This window comes from Bison bison, unplaced genomic scaffold (assembly GCF_000754665.1).
Source record: "Bison bison bison isolate TAMUID 2011002044 unplaced genomic scaffold, Bison_UMD1.0 scf7180017864473, whole genome shotgun sequence".
NCBI classification, from domain to species: domain Eukaryota; kingdom Metazoa; phylum Chordata; class Mammalia; order Artiodactyla; family Bovidae; genus Bison; species Bison bison.
Window position 1 is genome coordinate 21,086,082 of NW_011495034.1, and position 18,847 is coordinate 21,104,928.

The window sequence follows — 18,847 nt, forward strand, 5'->3', positions numbered from 1 at the left end:
GCTATGGTTTTTCCAGTGGTCATGTATGGATGTGAGAGTTGGACTGTGAAGAAAGCTGAGCGCCGAAGAATTGATGCTTTTGAACTGTGGTGTTGGAGAAGACTCTTGAGAGTCCCTTGGACTGCAAGAAGATCCAACCAGTCCATCCTAAAAGAGATCAGTCCTGGGTGTTCATCGGAAGGACTGATGCTGAAGCTGAAACTCCAATTCTTTGGCCACCTCATGGGAAGAGTTGACTCATTGGCAAAGACCATGATGCTGGGAGGGATTGGGAGCAGGAGGAGAAGGGGCCGACAGAGGATGAGATGGCTGGATGGTATCACCGACTCGATGGATATGAGTTTGGGTAAACGTCAGGAGTTGGTGATGGACAGGGAGGCCTGGTGTGCTGCAATTCATGGGGTTGCAAAGAGTCGGACATGACTGAGCAACTGAACTGAACTGAACCAGGTCTTAATTGCTTCCCAGATGGCTCCAATGGTACAGAATTCACCTGCCAATGCAGGAAATGTAAGAGACAACCCAGGGTTCCATCCTTGGGTTGGAAACATCCCCTGGAGGCAACCCACTCCAGTATTCTTTCCTGGAGAATCCCATGGACAGAGGAGCCTGGAGGGCTGAGGTCCATGGGGTTGCAAAGAGTCGGACATGACTGAAACAAATTAGCACTGTCTTAATTGCAGTACTTGGGATCTCCCATCTTTGTTGCAGTATGTAGGATCTTTAGTTGTGGCATGTGGGATTTAGTTCCCTGGCCAGGGGTCAAATCTACCACCCCTGCATTGAGAGCATTGAGTCTTAGCCACTGGACCACCAGGGAAATCCCTAGCCCTCTCTGGACAATTGGGAGATGCTGCTGCTGGGCTTCTTCTCTGACAGGCACTGCCATCTTTTCTGGTGAAAAGATATGGGACTCGATAGAACTGTGTCTCATCACCTCTGCCTCTTCTAACCCGATCCACCGTCTCTAGTCTGGACTACCCAATGGCCTATTGCAGCTCCCCTGCTTCCAGTCCTGCCTCCCTTCTACCCCTGCTGCAATGGCTCCCCATCCCGCTCCAAGGACAAGCCCAGGATTGTTATTATTAATACAATAGTCTCTCCTTATCTGCTGTTTCGCTTTCTGTGGTTTCAGTTACCCACAGTCAACAGCAATCTTGAAAATATCAAATGGAAAGTTACAGGGATAAACAGTTTATAAGTTTTTAAGTTGCATGCCGTTCTGAGCAGCATGATGATATCCTGCTCTGTCCTGCCCGGAAAGTAACTCACCCCTTTGTCCAGGGGTGGGTAGTAGCCCTCTGGTTATCAGGTCAATTGTCATGGTATTGCAGTGCCTGCATTCCAGTCAGCTTGCATTACTGGATCCAGCACTTGCATTCCCTTACTATACTTAGCAATGATCCCAAAGCATAAGAACAGTGATGCTGGCAATCCCAATAGGCCACAGAGAAGTTGTAAAGTGCTTCCTTTAAGTGAAAAGGTGAACGTTCTCAACTTAGTATGGAAAGAAAAAGAGCTGTATGCCAATGTTTCTAACATCTATGGTAAGAACAAATCTTCTACCTGTTAAGTCGTGAAGAAGGAAAAAGAAATTTAAGCTAGTTTTGCTGTTGCACCTCAAACTCCAAAAGTTACGGTGACAGTGAGTGATAAGTGGTTAGTTAAGATAGGCAAGGTACGAAATCTGTACAATACGATACTTTAAGAGAGAAACCAGAACTTTTATTATGGTATAATTGTTATATTTTATTATTAGTTATAGTTGTTAATCTCTTACTGTGCCTAATTTATCAACTCAGCTTCATCATAGGTATGGATGTATAGGAGAAAACAGTCTACATAGGGTTCAGTACTACCCATGGTTTCAGGAAACCAGAGGGTCTTGGAAGGCATCCCCTGTAGATAGGGGGGCCTCCTGTTCCCAGGTGGTGTTAGTGGTAAAGAACAGCCTGCCAGTTCAGGAGATGTAAGAGACCCAGGTTTTATCCCTAGGTTGGGAAGATCCCCTGGAGGAGGGCATGGCCACTCACTCCAGTATTCTTGCCTGGAGAATCCCATGGACAGAGGAGCCTGGAGGGCTACAGTCCATGGACTCACGAAGAGTTGGATGCAATGGAGCAACTTAGCACATACTGTAGCAGTGTTAGAAGGTCCTATCTTCTGCCACCTAGTCTTCTGACCCCTAGTCTTCCAGTCTGTCTTCACCTCTATTACTTCACCTCTTCTCTGCCTCTCTTCCATCCATACTTGTTGCTTCTGAAACATCCCAAAGTCATGTCCCATCTCTGAGTCTTCACAATTCATTCATATGCTCCTCCCAATCTTTGCTCCAAGGTTACCCAACTGAAGGAAGGCTAACTTTCCTATTTAAAACTGTAAGCCTGTGCCTTACCTTTGCAATATATATAAGCTTATTTGTTTCTTTCCTGTCTCTCCTTGCTAAAACATAGCTCCACGAGGGCAACAATTTTTGTTCACTGTCATATTCTCAGTATCTAGAAGAGTGCTTGGCAAACAGTAGATGCGTACTGTTAATTGAATAAATAATTGCATGGGGGTTAAAAAAATGTGACTTATAAGATCAAACAAGTTTTACTGAGCAGTGGAAGTGACTTCAGAAACAACGAACACAGATATGGCATGACACGCTGAAATAAACAAGATCAAATGAGCTTTGAGACCTTAGACAGGGATGCTGTGAGGCTAAGGGGAAAAAAAATTTTTTTTTAAGTTATGAGTGCTCTAAAACTTCTAGCTGTAATTATAACCTAGCTTTTCCTGGTCTCAAAGACAGCTAAGAAGTATAAAGCTACTCACTTTGAAATAAAGACTTAAGAATTATGGAAACAAATGTCCACGCTTCAGTGGATTCAGCTTTCCCAGGGTCAGAGACATGGGATCGAACCCATGTTTCCTGTGTCTCGTGCATCTCCTGCATTGGCAGGCAAATTCTTTACCACTGAACCACCAGGGAAGCCCAGCTATACTGTAGAGGTAGGAAATACCCGCTCACAAAGCATTTAGCCTTAGCTGTTAGGACTCTGAAGCCAGATGGTCTGAGTTCAAATCCTAGCTCTACTGATCATAGCTGTATAACCATGGAAAAGTTCACCATCCTCCTGCACCTCAGTTTCCTCATATGTAAAATGAGGATAACAGTAGTACTTCATTCACAGAGTTGCAAAAATAACATCAGTAAATAAATGTAAAATGCTTCTACCAGTGCCTGGCACACAGTAGGTGCTCAATAAATGAGGGCTCCCAGTATTGCTACTATTATGAGATCGAGTTCTGGGAACTTTGGGGATTAAGAACACAAAGGAATTACCCTGCCCCTATAGATCTGCATTCTGCAGTTCCCTCGTCTAGGTGATAAGCGCAAGGATGAAGCTTTATGTACTTAGGTTTATTTGTATAGTTTATCAGTCTTAACTACTCCCAACCACAGAAACAGTCATTAAAAATTTTCATTCCTCTCCACAAGATATTCTAGGTTTCAAAAACTATTTGATCACCCACGCTCTGGGAGTACAATAGGACTATTAAACAGAAAGGCTGAGAGCATGCAGGAGCACAAAGACATCTTTGTAGCTGTTTGAGCTATCACATACCACTGCCTCGGTTTCAGAGAGTTGCCTCCTTAAGAAAGAAACTAGCAAACTCCATTGTTCGTTAACATCAGAGTTCTTGGATGTGATAGTTCTTAAATCCCTGGCAAGACCTTATTAAAGATCAGAGGTTCGCGGTTCTTTCCATTAGGAAAGCATCAAATCTCCTGCAAGCAATTTTCCTAGGTCAGCATCATTATTTGAGATGCCAGTGAAACTAGTAAATTTTCTAACTGCTAAACTAGTTCCTTGATCCTGGCCAAAGACCAAAGGTAAAGGTGGAAAACATTTTAGCTATCCAGAGGAAATTTTTGAGACTGGGAAATGGTAAGATAGAGAGCAAGCAAGGACAGTTTCTTTTTGAAAATCCCTTTTCTAAAACAGTTGTCTTAGTAAATAAGAGTCAAATAACAACAAAATCCAATTAAAAAACAAGCTTTCAGGAAACAATGGCCCTTAAAAGTTCCAGTTGATTCCCGATGGTATATCTAGAACTCTGGTTTTCCAAGCATTTTTCAGTGAACAAGAAGAGAGAAACTGGCAAAAGAGCTAATGGCTGTTCTTCGGTCACCCAGTTGTGTCCGACTCTTTGCAACCCCATGGACTGCAGCATGCCAGGCCTCCCTCTCCATCACCAAAAGAGCTAACACTACGTCTTATATTCCTTTGCCAAATGATCAGGCAAAGAAGTCAGCAAAGGTCACTCTGTCCTTGATTTGCCCACCTACCTTTTTTATAATCCTGTTCTGAAAAACACTGGGGACCTTCAAAACACAGAACCTGAACAATCAGAGAAGGAAAATTTGTGCAGACCACAGAAAAGGTAGCCTGTGATCTTTGCTCCAAGGGCACCAGGTTTCAGAAACTGCAAGAACAGGCTGGCCACAGAAACCCTCTCAGGTCTAAAACTGCAGAACTGATGAGGGGGCGAGGGGGGCGGGCTAGAGATACTCCTGAAAATAAAGGTCTGTCAGCTTATAAAACCCACCTCAGCTGTTTCTGATGAGGAAGGACAGTAGTCAAAACTGGAGGAAGCCAAGAACAAGTCCACAGTTGACAAATCACTCCCTTCAAGACAGCAATGTCAATTGTAATAAAACGTTTTGGCAAGACTGGAAATGTACACCTGTGGGAACCTGGAAGGATTTGACAGATTTTTGTTTTCCTGGCCCTTTATCAGCAAGTCAATTATAACAACTGTACAATCTACTCTGAGCTTTAGAAAAAGGCAGCTGGGTGTGTGAAACCAAGATGCGGCTCTCCAGGGCTTGGGAAAGACAATGACAAGCAGCGCTTACGAGGGAAAATATTCTGAGCACAGGATAACAATGAGCCAAATAGCACAAATGGATGAGAAAGAAGCATTTTCTGTAGATATATGGGCGCAGCAAACCTTAGAAGGACACACATCTACGTACACACACACACACACAAACACACGCACGCATATCCGATCATATCTCCAGAGCCTGCGCGACTCTGGTCATGTTATGTTCGGGGCTGCTTCTTCATAGAGCAGACTGTACCTTCACAGCTATAACTGTACACTGCCACCGCTGACCTGTCCACCAGATTTTCATCATGATGCCAGCTCACGGCCATTTTCCCCATGCCAAAATACGGTTCCTCTTTCAGGTATGGCATCTTCTGGGGATCCATGAAATTCAACAAAGTGACGTTGTACGCTGCTCGGTTCTTCATGTCAATCTCATCGTGCCCGTCAAAGGAGGACCCCATGCCAACCCTGGGGAAATCTGGACCTATGCACACTGGCACGGCATCGATGTTGGCTTTCTCCTTGGCAGCAAGCTCTTCCAAAGCCTGGATGGTCTCTACCTGCAGGTAGCTGTTGAGCTTGAGGAACGTTTGACAGGCGGCAGCTATTTCGGCCTCATTGTACTTTGCATCAGAGCCTTTCACGGGCCAGGGTACCGTGAAGAGCCTGGTGTTCAGGTACTTGTAGGTGCAGCCGGGGTTACCGATGAGGATGCGAGAGACTGGAGTGAGCAAGTCTTTGCCCTGGATCCTCACCAGATCCCGAAATAAACAGCCGTGCTTGTGCAGCGTGAGAAAGGCTTGTTGAACCTCTTTATGGAGCAACTCAGGCACGCTGGCAGCTTCTCGGAGAATTAGTTTAGGATATTTCAGTTGCCACTAGAACAAAAGCAAAGCAAAAATATGTGTTTATGGAGAGCTATAATTTTATTATTTCAAAAGTGTGTTTCTTCATAAGCCTCAGGAGAATAAAAAAGACTGTCAGGGGTATTTCTAAACACATATCTCTCTAGCCTAAAATAGAAAACTAAGTCATCAACTCTCCACCAAAGAGTTTTAGGTCCAAGCTCCATTACAGACAATTATAAACAAAAGTTTATGAGTTTGAGAAAACTCCAGGAGACAGTGAAGGACAGGGAAGCCTGGCGTGCTGCAGTCCATGGGGTTGCAAAGAGTCAGACAAGACTGAGCGACTGAGCAGCAACAACATAAATAAAACGATAATAATGATTTGGTCTTTGGTCTTCCAAGCTCCCTCTGTGACCATTTCTCCCCACCCTCAACCTGTCTTCCAGCTTTGGCCTTCCAAAACAACACAACCTGATTAATTGCTGCTTAACACCTGTTTTTTTAAGGGCTTACCAAGTGTTGTGTACTATTCAAAATGATTTATACATACCAACTCATTTACTTGTTACAACTTTATGTGGAGGTACTATTATTAATATTATCTCCAGGTCATAGATGAGAATACTGAGGCAGAGAGACATTCCAAAAACTTGGGGACTTCTCTGGTGGTCCAGTGGTTAAGATTCCACACTTCCAATGCAGGGGTCATGGGTTCAATTCCTGCTCAGGGAACTAAGATCCCACATGGCACATGGCACAGCAAAATTAAAAAATAATAAATAAAATAAATAAAAACTCGCCCAAAGTCACAAGGACTGATAATAGGAGAGCTGGAATTTAAAACCTGCAGGCTTCAGAGTCAAGCTCCAGAAGCATGAGCTCTTAACCACAAGATTGCACAGCCTCTCAATAAATGAAAAACTGGCTTCTGCTTCAATGCTTTCACTGAAAGAGAAATAACTTTTCTTTGTGAGTCAGACACTGAGTCCCATGAACATAAAGCCATGATAGTTTTGTTTCCAACTATAATATGAGTACCCAGGATGTACTCAGTAAATACTGGCTGAATGAATGGATGAGACATCCCACTGCAATTTAGAAAGATGTAATAATTCTACTGGTTTCACCAGAGGAGAGCACTGTAAGATAATGTCCTCCCATAACATGGAAACACAGGGATTTATTGATGCAGTTTAGGACTTCATTCACTTTTCAGCCAATCAGCTCCCTGATTCTACACAGTGAAATTGAGTTTTTTTCAAACCAAAGCCCAGGATCTCACATTACCCCCAGAAAGTGTCATCTGACTGGTGCCTTTTCAGTATTGTACTGCCTACCATTTTTGACAGTTTTCTTCTACATCTTCATTCAGTAATCATTTATATGCTCAACAGGGCAAGACCATTTATTTTTCCATACATTTTTTTCATTCAATGTATGTCTGTAGAGCATATACCACACACTACACAGAAATAAGGTTCCTGGCCTCACAGAGCTTTTTATTATACCAAATCATACAAATGAAGAACGATTCCAAGTTGTCTTAAGTACTTGGACAGAAACAAATGAGTGGAAAATCTGTCATTGGAGAAGGAAAGACATTCTTGGAGCCAGCCTATAGACTGAGCTCTTTAGGAAAAGAAGGTACAGGCCGTGAGATGAACTAGAGAAAGACCTTCCATGAAGAGGGACCGAAACCTACAAAGACACTGAGGATGGAGACCAGCCTATTCTAGAGACAAAAATAAGACCTGTTTTACCAAAGCAAAAGAGCCCAAGGCAGAGTGACTTGCACTAAAGATGAAGAGGAAGGCACAGCTGGATCACACAGAGCCTGGGAAGGCAAAGTAAGGACTCTAGGTATCACTCTTGAGTGCGTTGGAGGACGTCAAAGGGCAAAGAACAATTTGATTTATGTTGTGCTTGTTCTTTTTAATTTGGGGTCAAGTGGCTTTACAATGTTGTGTTCGTTTCTGCTGCATAACAAAGTGAAGCAGCTATATACATACGCGTATCCTCTCCCTCCTGGATCTCCCTCCCACCACGCCCTCATCCCATCAATCTAGGTCACCAGAGAGCACCAGGCAGCGCTCCCTGTGTCATATGGTTGATTTACATTTCATAAAAATCACTCTTAATTAAAATAGTGGGCATGGATTGGAAAGAGGCAAATGTCAAAGTGGAAAACTCTGCTGCTATTACAACCATCCAGGAGAAAAATGATAATGGGTCTGGATTAGAGACGGAGATAAATGAACAGGTAAAATATGTATCTTGTAGGCAGATCAAATGGAAACACTATGAATTAGCTGTGAGGAATTAAGAAGGGAAAAAAGTGGCAGATGACTTTTCCAGACTCTGGACTTAATAACTGAACAGTTTTCTGAGTTTTTTATTTGTTTGCTGTTTCAAATATTTATATAGCTGCACCAGGTCGAGATCTTCAGTTGTGGCATGTGAATTCTTAGTTGCGGCACGTGGGATCTAGTTCCCTGACCAGGGGCTGAGCCTGGGCTCCCTGCACTGGAAGCGAGGAGTCTTAGCCACTGGACCACCAGGGAAGTCCCAATTTACTATTTCTTTTTAAATAAGAAAGACTGAGGTAAAGCAAAACAGGTAGAAGGACAGGAAGGAATGAGGAGCTTTACTCTGAAGCTATAGCCAAGAAGATGGCAACAAAATCTTCAGGTGGAAATAAGGAGGCAACTGCAGACATACATCAGGATCTCAGAGGAGAGTGTGGCCAGGGAACTTAAGGTGGGAGCCGTCAGCACGCCACACAGTTGATTTTTAAAGAATGGGAATGACTGAAGTCTCCTAGGGGAACAGCACAAACCCAGAAGGAAACCCGAAGCCACTTCCTGAGTCACAAAGACTCAGCAAAGGAGAACTTTGAGGTGGAAAACCAGGAGAGTGTATGAATGCAAAAGCCAAGAAGAGAGGAGCATTTCAAGAAAGATGGACACGTCAACTATGTCAGCTTCCCCTAAGAGACCAAGTGACATGGGGAAAAAATTATCCACTAGACTGAAAAGCATGAAAATCACTGATGACAATGACCAGGGTCATTTCAACAGAGTGAGGGGGACAAGAGCCTGATGGGGGTCAGCTGGGGATGAAAGAGGAGGTGGCAGAGATGGCATTTGTCTGTTGGCATGGTTTTGCTATGGTAGGGAAGAGCAAAACAGACTTGATGCAGGAGAATGCTAGACCACGGGACGACTTTTGACAATGGAAGAGAAAAGGGTACACTAGGGTCTGTCAGCGTGCTCATGGGAACGACAGGGGAAGAAGAAGATGGTACAGAAGACAGGGTGACTGACTACAGGAGCAAAGTCGCTGAGTGTCTTGAGCAGGGGGATATCTAATGGAGGATGGACATTCAGGGAGGGTTTATTTGAGTAAGGGACCTGGAGGATGAGAAGGATCTGCCAGGTACAAAGTTGGGGGAAAGAGAATGCCTTGAAGGGGAAGTACTGAAGTCCTGGGCTCTTGAGGCCAAAGAAAAAGAAGCTCGTGTGATCCAAGGCAAGAGGAACAAGAGTTACCAGCGAAAAAAAAATTTTTTTAATACTTTCCCATGTCATTATTATTGTTATATTTTTAGTGTTGTTTTTAATGTTAAGGTATTTATATGTGATCCTCATATGGTTATGTGAATTTCCCAGGTCTTTAGAGTTATAATTCCCCTGTGTTAAATATAACTTCATTAGTCTCTAGGCCCAGTCTGCATTGAACAATAGCAACGAGAGTGTATGCGTGTGTGTATTATTTCCAGGCTTCTTCCTCTCTCAGTCCCAGAGGGAGTGTGTTTCAAAACCAAGTTCCTGGGAACAATCTTCCTTTCCTTTAATGTTTTATACTAAGGATTATTTAAAGAACACTGGAATTGTTAAGAAAGTACGGAGAAACTTCCTTTTAATCACTGCTGCTAGCTAACTGTGCTTCCAGTATACTGAGGCCTCAGGGACCTTGCTCAGAGAGTAGCCAGTTTAGCAATAAAATTAGGGTTACTACTCATGGCTCCAGAATGTTCTGTCTCTTGTTTATTGGATTATGCTGCACTCCTCATGGGCTGTGTAAACAGAAAGTATGTCTCTGTGCCTGCTGTTCTACTGGGATAAACGAGGTATAGAAGCCAGAACTCCTAAACGGATCCTGGCAGTCTCCGTGGTAGTGCACAGCGATGCCACCTAACCTGCTGCCTGTCACTCTGCAATCAGCATCTAACACAGGCTCTCTGCAAAGCAGGGTAGTCCTACCATGCTTTCCTAGTCACTGCCCCACATTTAGATTTGAGTGATTCATCTCCCTCCTCTGTGCTTCCTCAAACTTACTGCATCCCTTCTACTATGCCTTGCCTTCCTGATCAGGCAGAATAGCGTAGATAACGCTGGAGTGACAGAAAGCCCTCAAATCTTAGTGGCTTCACCCAGTGATATTGATCATTTTACATATTGTTTGCGGGCTGGCAGAGAATTACTGTCCAGTAAAGCAGTAACTCAGGGATCCAAGCAGCCACCAAGTGGTTATGCTGAAAGGGAAAAGAGGGTTTGGCAGGGTCTGGCACTGCCAGTGAAACACTCCAGGCTAGAAGTGACGGCCGCCTTCTATCACTGGACAGACAGTCACGTGTTTCATCCAGGATGACAGGACCCGGAAGTGTAATTCTGCAGAGTCGGGTGATGGGGAAGGGGTGGAGAACCGTTTGGCAATCAGCTCTAAGGATCGGCACACATTCTGAACTAGTGATTCATTTCAGATTTTCATTGAACTGCCCCTCCTTCATCTCTGCAATGCCCCCTGACACTCACTCATCTGCCTATTATCAAATTTACAGTCTTATCTGAATGCAAGTCTGCTTCTCTTTCCAGCCTATTTCAGAATTGCTGCTGTTGTTGTTCAGTTGCTAAGTCGTATCCCACTTTGCAACCCCATCAGGCCCATCAGGCTCCTCTGTAAGTAACACATTTTAGAAGGATTTTTTAGAATATGTTTTAGAACTAATGCTGTATGAGAAATTAGTAACAAGATATTTAGACAATAGGGTCATAGTTTCATACAAAGAAAAATGGTATATGTGAAAATAAGAAAAGAAGATTTGGAAAAAAACAGAGCCAAAATTTTCTGGTAGTTCTCTCTGGGTAATGCACTTGGATGTAAGTTTAATTTTTTTCTTTAGACATCTGTATAATTTTCAAATTTTCAAAAATAAATGCAGAACACTTCTTAAATCAGAAAAAATGTTACATTTGAAAATTCTTAATTTCAAATAGCTAATTCTTAATTTCGAATAATACAACATCTCTTGCATGTGCCAGGAGGTTCTTTTTGATGACTCTAAATTTTCAAAATATTTCAAGATATCTTCTGCTGCTGCTGCCGCTAAGTCACTTCAGTCATGTCTGACTCTGTGCGACGCCACAGATAGCAGCCCACCAGGCTCCGCTGTCCCTGGGATTCTCTAGGTAAGAGTACTGGAGTGGGGTGCCATTGCCTTCTCCGCAAGATATCTTCTGGTACTGTCTAAATCTGACTTGGCATGTTGCTCAATGCTCTAGGAAATTTTGATTTTACCACAAGGAATACAAATAACAATAACTAACTAATTTTGTCATAATCTGCAAAAATGCAGGAGAAAACTTCTCCAAACCTAAATTTAAATATCCTCTCTTATTATTTATGACATAATTAGATGAGTGCTTGACACATAAAAGTGCCATGAAGCGCTTGTTAAATTTTTCTTTAAAGACAACAATGGGTAAAGAAATGCACATTAAATATTGTAATTCAAGAAATGAACACTAGATGAATTTTAGAAAAGAACTGAACATTAAATAATTTAATATTAATTCTTTAAACAATGGGTAAAGAAATGAACATTAAATATTGTAATTCAAGAAATGAACATTAGATGAATTTTGGAAAAGAACTGAACATTAAATAATTTAATATTAATTCACTCCATCAAACAAATAAGTCCACTTTCCATTTTGGACAGGTACAAGTAGAACATCAGATATCACACAATAATTTGGAACACCTGTTGGCAGATTTTCAAATACGTTAGAATTTTTGGTTGTTATTTAATGCCATTAAAGTTTTTCCAGGGAGTGTACGGTTATGTAATTATAGTATTAGCAGTTATCTGGTCACATAATACATTCCTTAAGATCTATAAAAGATTCTATGACATAAATGATGAATATATATTAAGAGTTTAGTAAGTATTTGGAAAGGTATTTTTCTAATTGAAGTACAGTTGATTTACAATATTGTGTTAGTTTCAAGCAAAGTGATTCAGTTTTATATATATATATGTTATATGTATTATTTTTCAGATTATTTTCCAATATAGGCTATCATAAGATATTGAATACAGTTCCCTGAGCTATGCACTGTGTCCTTGCTGTTTATCTCTTTTATTATAGTAGTGTAATTCCTAATTTATCCCTCCCCCTATGGCGTTTGTTTTCTGTGTCTGTCAGTCTATTTCTGTTTTGTAAACTGGAAAGGTATTTTAGATATAAGTTGCCAACATGCCAGACCTTTATCAAGGGCTGAAAGACATGGAATGTTAGCTTCTCTGGAGCATAAGCTTTATTTTCTACCTATTTTAAACCATTATATAAAAATTCTCCTTCTTCCTCTTATATCAAGGGATGGTTCTGAAAGAATTTCATCATATGCTGAAGTCAAGACATGGTATTGAATAAGGTACCAGTTCACAGGAGGCTCTCCTAAACGAAGACCAATGGAACTCAACCTTTCCTAGAGTGAAATAAAATTTAAAACCTTCAAGTGATCTGGGAAATGGACTTCATTTAAGTGCCAGGACACTCTGATTTCATGGGAGTATATTTCTAATCTGGCTGTTAATAAATTTTGCCAGTTAACACTTTATTTTGCACTCTATAGAAATTCACACTATATCAATCACAATATTTTCTACAAGATTTTCACTGTAAATTACGTATGACTTGGCAGCCATCCCAGGACAAATGGGCTAGACACTTATTTGGTCCAGCCCCCCGGCTGCAAGATGCTGAGCTGTCTCCCAAAGGAGGCGGGCGATCTTCCCAAGGTACTGCCTAGGCCTTGCAACAGTTCCCACAAAGAATCTTGTGAACACGCTACAAAGTACACTACAAACTGAGACAACATGTCGGTTCACTCATTCATTCAGTAGTTCATTTTGAATTTATTTAAAATTTACTAAATATTTACTTGTACCAAACACTGCATAAAGTGCCATAAATATAATGATAAAAACAAGTTAGCTCCCATTTTATAGCATCTCATAGTTTAACAGTAGAAATAGAAATAAGAACCAAGAGTTAGAGATCTCAGACTTTTCACAACAGAAGTATGAATATACTACTCTGGGAGCAGGGAATAAACGATTAGGAACGGAGTCTGGAAAATCCTTCCACAAACAAAATTGTTCTTTGTGGTGCGCATGTGCTCAGTCATGTCTGACTCCTGTGACCCCCTGGACTGTAGCCCGCCGGGCTCCTCTGTCCATGGGATTCTCCAGGCAAGGATACTGGAGTGGGTTGCCATGCCCTCCTCCAGGGGATCTTCGCAACCCAGGGATGGAACTGCCACCCACACGGAAGATGGATTCTTTACCATCTGAGCAACCAGGGAAGCCCATATGTGTGTGTGTATATATATATACACACACATAGTATATTTAGTATATATTTATACACTATGAATATAAACTATATACACTTCATTGTTGTTGTCTAGCTGCTAAGTTGTGTCTGATTCTTTGCAACCCCACGGACTGTAGCTCGCCAGGCTCCTCTGTCCATGGGATTTCCCAGGCAAGAATACTGGAGTGGGTTGCCCTTTCCTTCTCCAGGGGATCTCTCTGACCCACGGATTGAACCCACGTCTCCTGCATTTCAGGCAGATTCTTTACCACTAAGCCACCAGAGAAGCACCATATAGTTCATTATGCATATGTATATAGAAAGTATTTTATTTATTCATTAATTACTTGTTTATTTAGTAAAATATATTTATTTTATAGTTTAGATTGTGTATTGCTGTATTATGGTGTATTCATGCATTTTAGAATGTGATACGTGCTATGGAGAAAAACAAACCCAAGTAAGTAGGATAGGAGTGTCAGGGCTGAATTTTACACAGGATGGGCAGAGGAGGCTTCTGATGAGGTGACATCTGAGCCAAGGAAGGCAAGAAATGAGCACACAAGCCCTGCAGACACCTGGGGGCAAAGAGAGTTCCAGGCTGAGGAACGTTAAGTGCAAAGGCCTTGGGGCAAGAGTGTGCTCGGTTTATTCCAGGAAGAGCTAGAATGCCAGAGTGGGAGGGGAGGGGCCAGGACAAGCAGGAAATGAGGGGAGGGAAGTCAGAGACAGGTTTTGCCATGCTCCGTAAGTAACCATCAGGACTTAGGCTTTTACTCTGAAAAGATGGGAAGCCATGAAGGGCTTTGAGCAAGAAAATCTAATGAGCTGCTCTATTTATTTATTTTTGATGTGGACTATTTCTAAGTCTTTATTGAGTTTGCTACAACATTGCTTCTGTTTTATCTTCTGGTTTTCTGGTCCCAAGGCATGTGGAAACCCACCTCCCTGACCAGGGCTCAAACCCTCACCCCCTGGATTGGAAGGCAAACCACTGGACCACCGAGGACGCATGAGTTGATTTATGCTTTAAGAAGAAAACTACTACTGATGCTGTGTTAAAACAAACTGGACATGGAGGCAAAAGAAATTAGGAAACCGCTGCAACCACTCAAGAGAGGGAAACGGAGGCAGCTTTTGCCACAATGCACGTGGCAGCGGTAGTGAGAAGCGCTCTGATATTGAAAATAACACAAGTGGGACTTCCTGGTATCAACACAGAAGAGACTTAAGTAAGGAAAACTTTAAGGATGAGTAGATGCTCACCAGATAGAAAAGGGGCTGAGGGTACTCTAGACCCAGGAGACAAGAGACACAAGAGCATGAAAGGATGGCAGAGCACGGTAGAGCCAAGAGCTAGTGAGAAACTCTGTCTGACCGGAGCTGGAGGCTGGTCACAACATCAGGCAAAGCAGTGGAGACTAGACCAGCAGAGGTAATTTGGGACCACAGCATATGCAGAGGAGTTTGGACTTGACCTCAGAGGCAAGAGAGACCCAACCAAATTTACAAAGCAAGGAATGACAAGTCTGCCATATTTGGGGGCTTCCCTGGTGGCTCAGTTGGTAAAGAATCTGCCTGCAATGTAGGAGACCCAGTGGTACAGTTCATGGAGTCGCAAAGAGTCAGACACAATTGAAGCGACTTAGCACGTACGCAACCTATTCCAAAACAGAACTCTCTTTTTATCATTAATATATTCTGTTAACTCTCAAAAAGAAAAAATGTGAGATTCTGAAAAATTAGAACTGCCAGGCCCAGGCAGTAAACAAGGTCTGGAAGGCATGAAGAGAAGCTGAGGACTGCAAAGGCCGGATTTGAACAACAGGAGCAGGGGTAATGTCACTAGAGAAGGGAATGCAAGGCAGGATCCCTGTAAAACCTAAGTCATATCCTATCATTCTTGTGCTCCAAACCCTGTCATGTCTTCCCATCTCACTCAAAGTCATGGCCAGTGTTCTCACTGTGGACAGCAAATTCCTGCAGAATTGGGCCACCATGCTCCGATCTCATTTCCTTCTACGCCCTCCAACTCTGTCACTCCCCACCAGATGTTTCAGCCTCAGCTGGATGTCCTCAAACGTATCTTAGAGGCTTTGCTGTTAACTCCGTCCAGAAGCGATGAAGTGTTAAGTCGCTTCAATCGTGTCTGACTCTTTGCGACCCTATGGACTGTAGCCTGCCAAAAGGGTTCCTCTGTCCATGGGATTCTCCAGGCAAGAATACTGGAGTGGGTTGCCGTGCCCTTCTCCAACGGATCTTCCCATATCCCAGGGACCAAACTGGTATCTCTTAAGTCCCCTGCATTGGCAGGCAGGTTCTTTACCACTAGCGCCACTTGGGAAGCCAAGGCTAAGTACATTTGTTTAACTAAGTAACAAATTCATGGACTTCCCCAGTGGCTCAGCAGTAAAGAATCCACCTGCAATGCAAGAGATGCAGGTTCGATCCCTGGGTTGGGAAGATCCCCTGGATGAGGGCACGGCGACCCAGTGCAGTATTCTTGCCTGGAGAATCCTGTGGACAGAAGAGCCTGGGGGGCTACAGTCTGTAGGATCACAAAGAGTCAGACATGACAGCAACTGAGCACACACACGATGAATTCATATAGATCATGAGTAGTTCAATGTCCCTGCAAGACTTTCAGTTAGAACCACCCCCAGTCAGGTGGACTGAGAGCACCGCAGGTTATGAGGGAGAAAAGGGATGGACACAGAGGCATGGGATCATCGGGATAAAATCAGAGCAATTCCAGAATCACAAGGAGATACAGAAGGGCAGCACTTAGTTAAACTGAGGAGCCAGACAGTCTCAATCCCAGCCTTTGACACTTCATGCTTATTTTTAAACCTCTCGGTGCCTCTGAGTTTCATCTCTAAAAAAAAAATTTTTTTAAATATTCATTTATTTGGTTGCCACATGTGGGATCTACTTCCCTGACTAGAGATAGAACCCAGGTCCCCTGCACTGGAAGCATGGAGTATTAGCCACTGGACCACCAGGGAAGTTCCTAGAGTAGGGTTTTTAAAACAACCTGCCTCAGAGTGTCAATGATAAGATTTAAATGAGCAAATACATGTAAAGCACTGAGATAACACTGACACGTAGAAAGTAGCACCTGCCTGCTTGCTAAGTCACTGCAGTCGTGTCCGACTCTGCGACCCTGTAGACTGTAGCCTGCCAGGTTCCTTTGTCCATGGGATTCTCCAGGCAAGAATACTGGAGTGGGTTGCCGCCCCCTCCCCCAGGAAATCTTCCAACCCAGGGATCAAACCCCTGTCTCCTGCATTGATGGCAGATTCTTTACCACTGAGCCACCAGAGAAGCCCACACAAAGAAAGCACAGAATGAATGAAAATAACAGGGAATGCTAAGAAGGGTGGCGCTGTCTCTGGATAAGGGGGACAGACCTCCCGTATCTGGAATCCAGAGGTTATTTTCAATGGAATCCACTTCCCTGTGCTCTGCAGTAAACCAAAAGAGGTCCTCTGGCTCTTCTGCTTGGAGTTTGTTACTGTTGCTGTTTTCTTTCATTGGTTTTCTCTATAGTCTTAATCAGAAGAAACAAAAAAAAAACTTCTTTGAAGGCACTGTGAATTTGATCAAGGCATACTGGGAGGCAAACAGTGTGGCAGAAAGAGTCTGGGTCTTCAGAGTCAGAAAAATCTGGGATGAACTGCAGCTCTGTCTCTCAGATACGGAGCTTAGTCTGTCCTGATTTGTAAAAGAGGAAGTCAGTATCTCTATCTCAAGCAATCGAAGCCTGAAGAAGAGGAAGTTGGTGAATCTGTAATTGTGGAATGAATGCAAGAGGCTGCTGTGTGGATGAAATGTGACAAGCATTCAGAAAACGTTGAGCACAGTCCCTGGCACGCCGGCAGGAAGGGTCAATAAACAGACCCAATCTGGAAACTGCAGAAAGTCTTGTTTTGATGACTAGCAGCTGGGTTGGCATTCCTGTGGCTAGGACCTGTGTAAGGGACTCAGTGTCAGGGCTGAACTTTCTATTCACTCGTGTCATTAAAAAGTATTTTCACTTCATCTTTTAAGAGAAGAGATTTACTGGACTAAGGTTTGGTTGAAACACTCCATTATTACATGGTGCACTTAAAGCGATTAGATATTGGTATCAGGTTTGTTGTGGGTCTTAGCAAGATAAAAAAGCCAAGCCTTGAGAGTTGTTCTGTTTGCCCTGGCGTCTCCTTTCCTGGTTCAGGGTATGTCTGGCTGAGAACACCTGGGCTAACCTTGGTGTTTAATTCTTTGTGCACAACTTCTGCCATACAAAAGCTAAAGTGGGTCAGCGGCTGCTTTGTAACAGTGTGTGTTATCGTGTACCAAAAAGTTCCTATCTATGAAAATATTAGCAAGGATTTAAGAACTGATTACACTTGGAGGGTTTACCTGTTTTAAGGGTACTTTTTCAAATTATTTTTTTCTTGATTACCAAAGAATACGTGATCATTTAGATACTTTGGAAAACTAGAAAAGCTCAAAAGAGAAAAGACTACTAGTGTGGGATATAACATTTCTATATAAATCCTGTAGGTTATTATAGATACCACCTCCCTGAGGAGGAGTAAACAAAACTCAAATCACACCAAATATTATTACACGTCATGCCTTTTTTAAAACGAACTAGGGACTTCCCTAATGTTCCAGTGGCTTTGTGCTCCCAAGGGAGGGGACCCAGGTTCGATCCCTGATTAGGGAACTAGATCCCACATGCTGCAACTAAAGATCCCGCATGCTGCAAACAGGACCTGGCACAGCCAAATGATACATAAATATTTACTAAAAATAAATAAAGAACTAATGCCTACAGTAATTCATTCATCCATTCAAGCAAACTAATTAAATACCTACTAGGTGCCAGGCCCCGTATATATCACAGTACAGAAAATGAGAGAGAGGAGCATGAAAAAAAATCATTACAATTCAGTTCAGTTCAGTGGCTCAATTGTGTCTAGCTCTTTGTTACCCCATGAACTGCAGCACGCCAGGCCTCTCTGTCCATCAGCAACTCCTGGAGTTCACCCAAACCCATGTCCATCGAGTCGGTGATGCCATCCAACCATCTCATCCTCTGTCATCCCCTTCTCCTCCTGCCCTCAATCTTTCCCAGCATCAGGGTCTTTTCCAATGAGTCAGCTCTTCGTATTAGGTGGCCAAAGTACTGGAGTTTCAGCTTCAACATCAGTCCTTCCAATGAACACCCAGAACTGATCTCCTTTAGGATGGACTGGTTGGATCTCCTTGCAGTCCAAGGGACTCTCAAGAATCTTCTCCAACACCACAGTTCAAAAGCATCAATTCTTTGGGGCTCAGCTTTCTTTATAGTCCAATTTCACATCCATACACGACTACTGGAAAAACCACAGACTTGACTAGACGGACCTTTGTTGGCAAAGTAATGTCTCTGCTTTTCAATATGCTGTCTAGGTTAGTCAT

General features: G+C 42.8%; 1 protein-coding gene across 1 annotated transcript in view; it reads right to left on the minus strand.

Moving 5' to 3' along the window:
- FTO (fat mass and obesity associated) overlaps window positions 1-18,847 on the minus strand; it is a 425,927-nt gene that overhangs the window by 293,678 nt on the left and 113,402 nt on the right. Inside the window, exon 3 of the mRNA XM_010861935.1 lies at window positions 5,138-5,765. Coding sequence (XP_010860237.1) covers window positions 5,138-5,765 — 628 coding nt within the window. The remainder of the gene's footprint in view (window positions 1-5,137; window positions 5,766-18,847) is intronic.